The following is a 13,687-nucleotide window of genomic DNA, read 5'->3' as shown; positions in this document are numbered from 1 at the left end:
CCACCGTGTTTACTATTTACGAAATTAAAAACAATCCACTCGCTATATAGCACTCCTTTTTTTAAAACTGAAATGACGTTAAAAAAGACGGTAGGAGATTGTAGAAATATGGAAAAGAGAATGATAGAAAACACTTGTGGACTTATTAATAGACAGGGAGCCAAAGTTGTTAGCATATTTACCTTTGTTAAAACATTTTGAAACAACTTTAAAATAAAGTATTTTGAGTAACTTTTAAAATAACATATTGTACAGGTATTTCTTTATTAGGTAATATTTAATTCATCCATAATTCAAAACTTAAGAAAGCAATATTTTAATAGCGACAGGGTCGAATTGGCTTGAAAAAAGGCCCAGGAAATTTGATCACGGCGAGCCACATTTTTTTTAAAATCTAAGCTATATATTTTTTTTTTTTTTGCTGTTCAACAGTAAATAATCAACATATACAAGAACAAAACAAAAATATGTCCGTAGAAACGAAGAAGACAGTAAAATCTTGTCAACAAGCACCGATTTTGTATATACAATAAAAAATAAAAACTGTTCTTTTTTACAATGATCTTTATAAAATAAAGAGTTAAACAGACAGGGGATTAAAGAAGATGAAAATGACAATACGTCATCGCAATCTTTTCATAGAGCCCCTTTATACATCTTTAATAGAATATAGGTATTAAATTAAAAACACTAATGCGCATAAAAATGCTGTGCTAACCAGTAAATCAAAAAAAGATCAAATAAAATAAATACTAAAATAATTAAAGTTACTTGGTGATCCCTTTAAGCACAAATGATTCTCAAATTTTAAAAATTTTCTTTTTTATTAGAAACTTAATTGAACTTAATGGCTTTGCCATACATTTGAATCCTTTTTGATAACTATTTCATATATTTGGTCGTCGATATGCAATGCTATATTCAGCATATTTATTAAAGTTTTGAGGGTGTTTATATGAGTTACTAATATTTGCTCTTAGATAATAGTTTTCATTTATGTCTATTTCAAACTTGTTATTAAAGTTTTTTGGAGAGAGATTATTATTGAATCGATACACAAAAATTAAATGCTGATAAATATTTATTTCATAAACATCCATCACTTTCATATCTTTCATTATGGGTTTGGCATGTTCACGCTTATTTTTAGAGTAAATGATTCTGCTAGCATATTTTTGTAGACTATAAATTTTTTTAAGTTTTGATGGTTGCGTAATCGCCCATGTTATGTTTGCATAGCTGATGAAGCAATGAATTAGCCCAAAATGTATTAGTTTGAGACTTTGTTTATTGATATATGAGCGAACTCGATACATCATACCAATTATATTAGTGATTTTATATTGAATATATCTTATTTGAAGAAGCCAGGATAAATTCTCATCAACAAAAACTCCTAAGAATCTAATACTGGCTTGTTTTTTAATTAAGTTATCATTTAAGATCAGGTCAGGCAACTTAAGAGGAAGGTCTTTTTCTTGTACTTTTTGATGGAATAATATATAGTTTGTTTTCTCTGAGTTAAGTGATAGTTTGTTAGCCCTAAACCAATTATTTACTTTATTTAGTTCAATATTCATAGCTAAGTATAATTTCTTGATATCATTGTTAGTAATAAATATATTTGTATCATCAGCAAACATGACTGAATTAAGTTTTAAAGATGCATTGCAAAAATCATTTATATAAATTAAAAATAGCAGTGGACCAAGGATAGATCCTTGGGGACTCCACATAAAACATTTAAAACTCCAGATTGTATATTACACACGTATTGTTTTCTATTGGTAAGATAACTTTTAATCCAATTGTAAGTTTTATTAATTATACCATAGTGCTTTAGTTTATCAAACAGGATGCAATGGTCAGCTGTGTCAAAAGCTTTTGATAAGTCAATAAATACTCCTAGAGTAAGTTTGTTTTGTTTAAAACCATCAGTTATTTGATTAACTAATTCAATGATTGCATGCTCTGTTGAGAGGTTTTTTTGAAATCCTAACTGGTTTGGGCAAAATGATTTGTTTTTAGTGAAGTGATTATAGATTCTATTATAAGTTACACGTTCAAAAAGTTTTGAAAATACAGAATTATAATTTTATAATATATAATAATAATATATATATAAATATAAATATAATATATAATAATAATAACAATATATAATAATATATATTTATAAATATAATATATAATAATAATAATAATAATAATATATAATAATAATATATATATAAATATAAATATAATATATAATAATAATATCATTGGTTATGTCTGAATGTTCATTGCATTTAAAAAGCACGAATTACTTTTGCTAATTTAGGTACATCAGGGAAAATCCCCGGTGTTATTAAGAGCTTAAGTATATGGATCAGAGGTCTGCTTAGACTGATTTTATTGAAGATAACTAAATTGCTAGTTATTTCATCAAACCTTGGTGCTTTCTTTTTTTAAAAGAGGAAAAGGCTTCTTCGAATTCTTTATAGTTGAATTCATTATGATACATGATAGCGTTATTTGCTTTTTTTAGGTAGTTTTTAAATGAATCAGATGTTGGACTTATTTTCTTAGCGAGATTAGAATCAATATTTATAAAATATTCGTTAAATTCTTTCGAGATTTTTTTTTACAGAATATGTCAGTGTTGTTAGTATTAATTCTTTTTGGTAAAGAAGTTGAATTTATTTTTTTCCTTCCCATTATCTCATTAATGATGGACCACGTTTTCTTATTATCAGATTTGCATTTAATGATTTGACTACTGTAGTATTTATTTTTAACCTTTTTGATAAAATTTTGATTTTGGTAAAAATATTTATAATTTTTGTAGTTTATCTCATTTTCAGTGTTTTTATTCTTTTTTAATTTATTATAGAGTTTTTTCTTCTTTTATGAGCATTTTATCAGCGATTTATCCATCCACGGATTGGCAACTACTTTTGTCTTAATTTGTATGTTCTCTTAAGGACAGGTTTCATTAAAGCAATTTAGGAACATATCTAAAAAATTATTAAAAGCTTCGTTAGTGTCATGACATCTATACACGTGGGACCACGTTTCTTGTTTTAGCCTTATCGATAATTCATTAGTATTACTTGTTTTAAGATTGCGTTTTTTCAAATTTATAACTTTTGGTTCGCAATCAGACATGGCTTTTAAATTTCTTACTTTTATAAATATTGGAAAGTGATCGCTAATATCAGTCATAAATATCCCGGTTTCAAATTCCATTTCCAAGTAATTATTAGTTAAAATATTGTCAATTTACTTTGCTTAGTTCATTGATACTGTCTTCAACGGTCAGTATAACCATTTCAGTTGTTTGCAAATATTTAAATGACGGGGTTGTGTGCTTAAACACTTTAAAAAATAATTGTGATGTCAAAAAAAATTCATAATTAGTCAAGGAATCTAACAGAGCTTTCTCTCTGTAACAGAAATCATTATTGAATTTGATTGATGTAGAAATATCATGAAATGTTTTTAACATGTCAATGTACAAAAAATCAATAACTTGTGTTTCTTGATTTGTGGTTTTCATGAAGAAATTTCCAAATATCTTAGTAAAAGCTCTGTCTTTCACCCACCAACGGTTTTATCGATAACAAATATGTATTTTCAGTTTGCTAATTTTACGCCAAACATGGTAGCGTAAATATGATTCCCGTAAAAGTAAACTGTATTTAATTAGGCATTGCATTGACCCTGCATATTGGAGGCTCCATCGTTGGTGTTGCGGATACGTTTACTAATGTTAATGCCTACCTATTCAAAAACGCCACAAACCAAATCCTACTTGTTGATGTTCAATTGACTATCGATATTACACGTTCACATACAGCTTTTGGTACATATCAGATCACAATAGAACATTGATCCTGTACATTATTATCTTGCGTGGTATCATTTTGAACACTAAACATACCGGCTTCTCTAATCCTTTGCACCATCATGCTTATTAAAGATGCTGTTATTGCATCAATTACTTTATTAACAGTTGTTCTTGACAAAAGTGGGACCTAATTGCCACGACCTTTTCTGTTGCCAACTGAATCATGCCGTGATATGCTTTTTCGATTCAGCTCTTTGATATATGCTTCCAACAACGGATCAAATTTGCGAATAAGCAAAAGAATCTTCAAAAAATTCCCATGATCTACATTGCCATTGAGCAATGTGTACCCAGACTCTTTTGCACCTCTGTAGCTAAGTCCACGTTTATCAATAACTTTTAAAGTTTCTTTAACTCTTTTCAAAATTAAACGATTCTTTTTAACCTCTTCACCATGTCGGCGAGTATTAATGCTTATAATATCTTAGGCATTGATTTTTAAAACACAACTCTGTGTAGGCGGCATGGAGTGCACTACTTTCATATTCTGATATTCTTTGATGAATATAGTTAAAATTTGTAACGTTATGTCCACCAATGAACCTTGATTGATCTGAGGCTTTGCTAAATGCCAGACAAAATGAACAAAACAATTTTTGGGTTTTTTCTTGAATGGTCAGCCAGTGACCAGGCTTATTGTTTCTGAAATAAACATTTTGCCAACCTATTTCAACGTTTAGACCAAAATTGTTTTGCTTTAGATAAATTTCAAATAATCTGCTGGCGGTTTTCAAAAAATAATTGTAGTTGTATTGAGTTTCTTTACTTGGCTCGCATTGATTACTGCTCAATTTATACTGAATGTCAGAGTTAAGGTAAGAAGTTGCATTCACAGCATTGTCATCGAAACTACCCGAGGTTTTAATTTTAGAATCATGTGACTCTGCCCTATGAAAATAATGATACCGCATCACCAACCGGCCCACCGGGAATCTCCCGGCGGCCCGGTCCAAGCCTGAATAGTAACCTTTTTGCAATTTACTTAAAAAATCGTAAATTAACAATTTGAATTACTCTCAAGTTTATCTAAATACAATCACCAAGAACCGACAAAAAATGAATTTTTATTTTATCTCTTATTAGTCTTTTGAAAAAATATAATAACATCTAATATTTTAGATAAATTTTATATATTGAATATGTTGAAATTTATTTGTATTTTATTAAAAGATTATTCTAAAATAATAATTTTTCTTTTAAATCAGCAGTTTTTTTATTGAGGATAATCAGGCCTTATAACAGTGTGAGCCTATACAATATTGCGTTAATTCAAAAAGTGTAATGCATAAAATGTTACGGTTACTAAATTTAGGTAAAAATTACAAAAGTTAAAACTGTTAATATTCAATACATTGAATTAAAAACATCTTAATCATTTTAGGCGTTTTTAAATATTTTAAATATGTGTTAAGAATATATAGTTTGAAAATAAATATATTTTTACCTTTCCTATAATTGTTTAAGGTAACTTAAAACGCTAACTTAAATTTAACGATTTAGTACTAATTATAAAAACTTATAATTTATAAATATAACTTTTGGGTTTAGCATCTAAAACAAACGAAAAATTTTATAATAAAAGTAACAAAATGTAAATCAACATTTACGTGTGGTTAGGTTAACCAATTGCTAGGGGCGTATAAAATAAACCGGAAAATTTCGGTCAATTACTAGCTAAAAACTTTTTCACAACGCTGTCGAAACTAACTGCAAAAAAAAAAGCGTTGTTAATTTTAATGTTTAATTTTATTTTCCGATAATTACTTTATCTTAAACTCATATAAGAGAGATTTATATGAGACCAAATCCTTTAGAATTTTCAATAGCAAGCAACAACATTTTTTCAAGTTTTGCAGCGGATGAATACTCAGGAATTAACAGTCTGTTAAAGCAAGTCTGTTAAATCGAAGTGGGTAAATTTAAAGAGTCGGGACCATTTCTCTGAATATAGAAAGCCATTGATCCAAGACCTTTTAAAGGAACTCTATAACTCCCAGTTACAAACATCAGAAGAGCTTGCTTTTGTTTAAATGGGAATCGATGAACTATATCCCAAAATTCAAGCATTAGAGGATGGCTTTTAGAAAACCCATCTTTATATTCTGTGACTTTCTCTAAAGCTTTAAAATCGAGATCAGGACTACCACATATAAGTAACTCAAGTTCTGGAGCTGTGAAGAGACTGATTGAAGGAAAATGACAAACCTAATGTAAATTAAACAGAATATATATATATATATATATATATATATATATATATATATATATATATATATATATATATATATATATATATATATATATATATATATATATATATATATTTACGTACGAAATCCAATTAAAAAAACTTATTAATTTTATTTTTCTCTAAAGGATAACTTTTTTTGATTCATAAATTGGGATATTTTAAAGGAGTACAAACTTTTTCCATGTTGCCATGCAAAAGGGGGCTTAAAATCTTGAATTTGTGGCGTACTTTATGGACAACCATTAAGTGTTAGGCATATGACTTAAAGGCCGCTGGTTGTAAAACCATTCAATTGTCGAAATAAAAATTGACATCAATAACAACATTGACATCAACAAAAGCAACAACAATAACAAAATCATCATCAACAACAACAACGACGAAAATATTCAACATTTGGCAATATTTTGTATTGCTCAATATTAAACATCTGTTTATCTCTAAACTTCTAAATAACTATATAGCTGAAGACATATGTAATAAATTTTAAGGATAAATGTGATAGCAGGATTTAAGTTAACGATAAGGTAAACTGTAAGAGCAAGATAGCGTGATAATGTGAAGCTTTTATTACATTTAAATTAAAGTTTATGTTTTTTTGAAAAAAAAAAAAGCTTTCCTAAATTGATACTTCAGCAGATGCCTAAAATGATTCATTTATAGAAAAGCAGAATAATGGTTTACTTACTACATGTATGATGGTGATGATTACCTAAACCATTTGAGATTCTTGCAATATCATGCAAAAGAATTAGATTTTTTTTTTTTTTGCTGATAGAAATGGAAGTAATGATTTCGATTGGAAATTGCAGTAGCACAAAGTGAGGAAACCATGGAGAAGAGTGAGGCTTGACTTGGAATCATTGAGAGAGAATTAATTCTAGTAGATGGCACATGAGACGTTAGCTCTTTAAAGCAGTACTTATTACAGTTTTAGAAAGATCAAACCATGATCAGAAGCACCTAAGAGTGAATGTCGAGAAACTGAGCACTGACTAGAATCAAAAACAAGGTAAAAATCGAGTAGAGAAGGTAAATGATTTGGGTTGTCTGGAAAGCGAGTTGGAAAGTTGACTATTTGAGCTAGAGAAAGGCAAAAGTTGAGGGCTTTAATGTCAGCAGAGTTACTGACACTAGAGCCAAGCCATTTAGTGTGATGAGCATTAAAGTCACCAACAACAACAATATTGGCTGATGGATAAAGTGATGATCAATATAACATCAAAAAGAGTGCAGTCTTGAGATGAAGGAGAGCAATATAGAACAAAGAGAAAAGCGAAAGAGTGAAGTGGTGCTAAACGAAATCACGTAAAAGAATAGTCTGTGGATTCAAACCGACAAATGACTGAAGTCTTATGTATGTAACTGCCCAGGCCAAGCATGTGACTATTGGAGTCTTTATGAATTAAAGAAAGATAACCATCAATACTAAGATCACAAGATGAGACAGCAGAACTCAAATTAGTCTCACAAAAAGCAATTAGGTCTGGTGAACTTTGAAAGAGATAAGACTCAACAGAAGAAAAGTTACTTTGAAGACCACAAATACTAGTGAATGATAGGTTTAGTTAACCTGGTGATGACTTTTTGTATTTTATAGTTTTTGGTACTTTTTGTAGTCATATTTATATTTGTAAAAAAACTTGACTCAAAGCATAGATAGTACTCAGTACACTATTTAATAGTCCAAGCAGTTGCCGTATTACTATTATTAAACCATAAGTCATAACAAAGGGCTCCAAATGCGGTCTCAACAATACACACCAAAAGTATGAACAAGGACACCACCCATGCGCAACATGGCACTGTTAGTACTCTGATATTTTTCAGCTGTTGATGGAATCAGCCTCTCTGAGAGCTTCCACAGAGTTTGGGAAACCTGACTACCAGCTGGCCTCAGAACCATAAAATTGAGTTTTAGAGCTGTACCCTCATTAGGTGATAATAGAATGAGTTGCCTAGTCATTAAAACAAAGACACAGGCAAAACCCATCATTAAGTCAAGAAGATCCAGTTTTCAACATCCTAAACTTGAAATAATGTATTATAAATACATCTGTGCCAGCCTAATAGATGAAGAAGGGGTGCGATGCTGGTCAACAGATAGAATCTGTTTACCCCTTAAGTCTTTGCCTAGGAGGCCTTCTACAAGACAGTAGCTGGATGTGTTTAACACCTGCCCAAAATGAATATTTTTATCGACACACCATCTCTAGCCTTTACTCAACCAAGAGCCCCAAGGCAGAGAGTGTTTTAAGTCAGAGTTGGCTTCTCCTTACCTTTGCCTAAAAAAGCGTATCCTTCAAGGCAGCAGGACAGGAAGCAGGTTACATACTGCAAAGCAAGTAACTTTACCAAAGCCAATTTTTAATATATCAATTAAAAAGCTTTTATGTTTATTATTATGTTTTGAATGAGTATTGATAATTTAATCAGCAAGTTTTAATTGATTAAAATAATAACAATTTTTGATGAGTTCAAATAACTGCGGACAAAGCATGTATATCTAAAAAAGAAGAAAATTTTCAATGATATTTGATTAGACATGGAAAATCATACTATTATTTTGTAAAACAATCTATACAATCAGGAACAGCTTTGCATCTTGACATAAGTCAAATAAATTAATGCAAACATCAATGGGAATTGAGTGCAATATTTCTTTGATTTTTCTAATTAAATTAGCATAATTTATAAGCTTGACATTTGACAGCCAACATGTTGGCATAAATACATAAAGACTTCACTCATTTATCCGGAAACTAGGTTTGAATCCACAGAATATTCTTTTATGTGCTTTTGTTTTGCACCGCTTCACTCTTTCGCTTTTCTCTTTGTTCTATATTGCTCTCCTTCATCTCAAGACTGCACCCTTTTTGATGTTATTTCTGATCATATTTACCAAGCCCTCTCTCTTTATCCATCAGCCAATATTGTTGTTGTTGGTGACTTTAATGCTCATCACACTAAATGGCTTGGCTCTCGGGTCAGTAACTCTGCTGGCATTAAAGCCCTCAACTTTTGCCTTTCTCTAGCTCAAATAGTCAACTTTCCAGCTTGCTTTCCTGACAACCCAAATCATTTACCTTCTCTTCTCGATTTATATCTTGTTTTTGATCCTAGTCAGCGCTCAGTTTCTCCACATTCACCCTTAGGTGCTTCTGATAACGGTTTGATCTCTCTAAAACTATTATCTCATTTTTCTTTATCATCAGAATCTCCCTATCATTGTACCTCTTGCAACTTCCTTAAGGTTGGCTGGGATTCTTTCTGTGATTTTCTTTGTGGTTGCTCTTGGGTAGAAATCTTTTGTCTTCCTGCCGACAAAAGTGCTTCCTTCATATCTTCTTGGATTCAGGCCAGCATGGAATCTTTTATTCCCTCTCAACATTTCTAAGTTAAGCCTCACTCTTCTCCATGGTTTTCCTCACAGTGCTGCTGCAATTTCTTCCATATCTTTCAGCAAAACAACTCTCCAAAAAACAGATGTCTGTTTACTATTGCTAGAAACAATTGTAAAAAGGTTTTGTTTAACGCCGAAGCCCACTATTCTCAGGTCATGAAATCTTGTATTTCATCACAAAAATTAGGCTCTCGTGACTTCTGGAGAATCTTTAACAGTACCAATAACAAGAGCTAATCTATCATTCCACCTCTCTTGTATGGTTCTGACTTTGTAACCTCACCTAATGACAAAGCTGAATTGTTTTCTAAGAACTTTTTATCAATATCATCTCTCAATTCCACTAGTTGCATTCTACCTGATATAGTCGTCAAACAGGTTGATTCATTGCTTGACATTCGTATCACTCCAGCTTCTGTATCAAAAGTGATTTCCTGCTTAGACACTTCTACAGCTTGCTACAAGTATGTTGTCTGTGGTCCGGACAACAAAACTGTTATAGTCTTGCAGAAGTGTTCCCTGGAGCTGTCATCCATACCTTCAAAACTATTTAACAAGTGCTTATCACAGTCTTGTTTTTCAGCATGCTGAAAAGCGGCATCTGTTATTCCTATTTTCAAAAATTCTGGAAAGCAATCTGACTTGTCTAACTTCCGTGCCATTAGTCTTCTTCCTATCATAAGCAAGGTTTTCGAATCTTTAATTAACAAACACCTATTCTCTCAACTTACTTTCTGATCATCAATATGAATGTCGATCTTCTCGTTCTACAGCTGATTTGCTAACAGTAATAACTGACAGATTTTATCGTGCATTAGATGAAGGTGGAGAGGTTAAGGCCATTGCTCTTGACATCTCAAAAGCTTTTGATAAAGTTTGGCATGCTGGTCTCCTCCATAAGCTCTCTTCTTATGGTTTATCCGGCAACATCTTTAAGATCATTGAATCCTTCCTTTCCAATCATAGCATAAAAGTTGTCCTTGATGGACAACACTTTTTTTTATACCCTGTAACTTCAGGGGTTCCTCAAGGTTTAATCCTTGGCCCTATACTCTTTTTTAATTTACATTAACGATCTTCCAGATATTCTCACATCTAAGGTGGCATTGTTCACTAATGATACTATTATTTATTCTCGTCATGATAAGAAGCCAACACTCTCTGGTTGCTTGGAGGGGCCATTTGAGCTTGAAAAGGATCTCACTTCTGCTACAGCATGGGACTCAAAGTGGCTGGTGAACTTTACTTTAGATAAAACTCAGTTTTTTCAGCCAATCGTTATCGCAATAATTTAGATCTTCCTATATTTATCAACGGTGATGTACTTGATGAGTCATCTACCCTTCATCTTCTAGGATTAACTCTTCCTTTCTTCCTCGGAAACCACATATCAAATTCATTGCAAAACTAGCATCTGCTAAGGTTGCATCTCTTTATCATGCTCAACAGTTTCTTACTCCAGATTCTATTCTTTATCTCTATAAATCTCAAATCCGGCCTTGTATGGAATACTGTTGCCATATCTGGGACAGATCTTCTAATGATGCCCATTCTCTTTTAGACAAGGTGCAAAAATACATTGTAACATAGTTGGACCTGTTCTTGCAGCCAACCTCCAACCATTACCACATCGCTGTAATGTTGCTTCTATTTTTTTTTTCTACAAATACTATAATGGGCACTGCTCTAAAGAGCTAACGTCTCTTGTGCTATCTGCTAAAATTTATTCTCCTGTTACTCATCATTCAATTAAGGCTCATCCTTTTTCTGTGACTGTTCCTAAGTGCTCCAAAATTGTTTATTCGTCTAGTTCTTTTCCATGAACATCAGTTCTTTGGAATTCGCTTCCTTCATCTTGCTTTTCTGATTCATATAATTTGCAATCTTTTAAGCCAAACATTATTTTGCTCTACAAACCTCATCTTTTCTCTTCCAGTAACTTCCGTCTCTTATAGTGGTTGCTTGTGGCCTTGTTGGAAGGGAAAATGTAAAAAAAAAAAAAAAAAAAAAAAAAGTTAAATCAATAGCTGTCAAATGGGATTTTTTAGTCTTCCTGTTTTCTTCCAAATCCTGTAAGTTCATATCTCTTCATAATTTATCTATTATCATAGTCTATCAGCTGACTTACCGGCTCCATTAAATTGTGTTGGTTTACGAAACGAATTTCCATCAGAACTGATGCTCCATTTGAACTTGCTGTCAATTTTTTAACGGAAGATATTATACTTTTTTTATACCCTGCGACCTCAATCACTTATAAATGAAGCTTTTTAATTATTTCCACAAACTATGATTATGCAGATTATTAGATTATTTATGTTTGTATACAACATAAATAATCTAGCAATTGTTTGAAAAAAATGTAAAATCCTTCAGTATGCCTGCAAATATTTGAGCTCATTAAAAGTCATTAATTTTTAAATCAATTAAAGTACATAAATTAGATTAGTCGTATTTATTCAAAATATAACAGTAAACATTAAAATCTTTCATTTGGTATATAACATATGTATATGTATATGTATATGTATATGTATATGTATGTATGTATGTATGTATGTATGTATGTATGTATGTATGTATGTATGTATGTATGTATGTATGTATGTATGTATGTATGTATGTATGTATGTATGTATGTATGTATGTATGTATGTATGTATGTATGTATGTATGTATGTATGTATGTATGTATGTATGTATGTATGTATGTATGTATGTATGTATAAAACATTTAAATAACCAATTAAACTTACCTGAAAAAAACCTTCTTTGAATGCACTAAATGAATTTTCAATACTTTTATTAATTATTAAATTCACAAATAATTTTACAAAACTCTCTCGATTACTATTAGTCACAGATATTTGTGAACCGTTTGTCAAAAGTTCAGTTCGCATTTCTTTACCATAAAGATTATGGAACACCTAAAACATATTTTTAAGAACATTTTGTATAATCCTAACAAAATTGATTTCTGTGTTAAAGTGTGAGTATTTAATACCTCAAAAGTTAGTCCAAAGTCTTGTTCTACATCACCTTCATAAGATAACAACTCATCAAGACTTTTAGATAGGGTTGGTTGAATCTCTCTTAAATCTCCCAAACCAACTTTGTATCCTAGCAATTTTTTGTAAATAAGTAAAGGAAAATGCACATCTAAAATTATTCCATTGTAAATTTCTAAACCTAATAAGATACCAACCAAATTAAACATCACAATTGACTCAAGACAAAAAGCATTAAACCACATTAAATTGCTGTCTTCTGATAATGTAAACAAACCATAATCTGAAAATAAATAAATAAAAAAGTAACACAAGTAATGCTTTAAAAGAAAATATTAATACTAACAGTAAATTAGTAATAGTAATTATGTATATTAATAAATGTTTACTTTATTTACTTCTGTCAGTAATTAATAAAACAATGATCTATAATACTACTTCCCCTTTAAAGTCTATTTCTATTAAAAAAAATGCTGTTTCTCTTTTTTAATATGCTAACACAAATCTTATCTCCCGCAAACTGGTATAAAAAACAAAAAAACCACCACTATCAACAAAATGCTAAACAGCTACAGCGAAGATGTTGAAAATGCTTTGAAATATCATCAGTGAGGAATATTATTAAGTGTGCATTTAGGTTCAGTGTACTAAAATCGACATTTGATCTTAGTCCGACTAATATACCAGCTCTAACCTTAGCCTCAGACACCTTTGGATTAAGATCTTGAAGGTGTTGAAATGCTGCTGACTCCTTATCAAGAGCAGTTACAAATTGATTGATGAGGTCTAACTTGATGTGCTGTGGTAGCATAAGCACTTTATGTGGTTCTCTCAGCGGCTTCCATTTCACATTGCTTCCTAACAGAAAACTCGATCTGTTGTGGCCTGTCTTTTGTGCGATAGTGTGCTTTAGTGTCACAGCTGTCCCAGAAACAGAGGAAACAAGGAAATTTTGTGAAGTCTCCTTGAAGACCCATGAGGAATGACAACATTTTAAGTCACCGATGACCTTCTATCCATAGTCATCATAATGCGCTCAGCAACATTTTGACACTGGTGTCAAAATGTTGAAGGTCATTCCTCTTTGAGATACACAGAGTAAGCCATTGGAATAGACAAGTAGTTGTTTCTAT

General features: G+C 31.1%; 1 protein-coding gene across 1 annotated transcript; it reads right to left on the bottom strand.

Annotated features, from left to right (window-relative positions):
- Window positions 1–5,623: 5,623 nt before the first annotated feature.
- Window positions 5,624–12,834, bottom strand: LOC136084862 (ubiquitin-protein ligase E3A-like). The gene is made up of 3 exons (XM_065806049.1): window positions 12,551–12,834; window positions 12,303–12,473; window positions 5,624–6,097 (listed from the first exon to the last, which is right to left on the bottom strand). Exons 1-3 carry the CDS (start codon window positions 12,797–12,799, stop codon window positions 5,792–5,794), a joined length of 726 nt encoding a protein of 241 aa, XP_065662121.1. The 5' UTR covers window positions 12,800–12,834; the 3' UTR covers window positions 5,624–5,791.
- Window positions 12,835–13,687: the final 853 nt, after the last annotated feature.

The sequence above is a fragment of the Hydra vulgaris genome, chromosome 09, assembly GCF_038396675.1.
Source record: "Hydra vulgaris chromosome 09, alternate assembly HydraT2T_AEP".
NCBI classification, from domain to species: domain Eukaryota; kingdom Metazoa; phylum Cnidaria; class Hydrozoa; order Anthoathecata; family Hydridae; genus Hydra; species Hydra vulgaris.
This window is presented reverse-complemented; position numbering and strand designations above follow the sequence as displayed.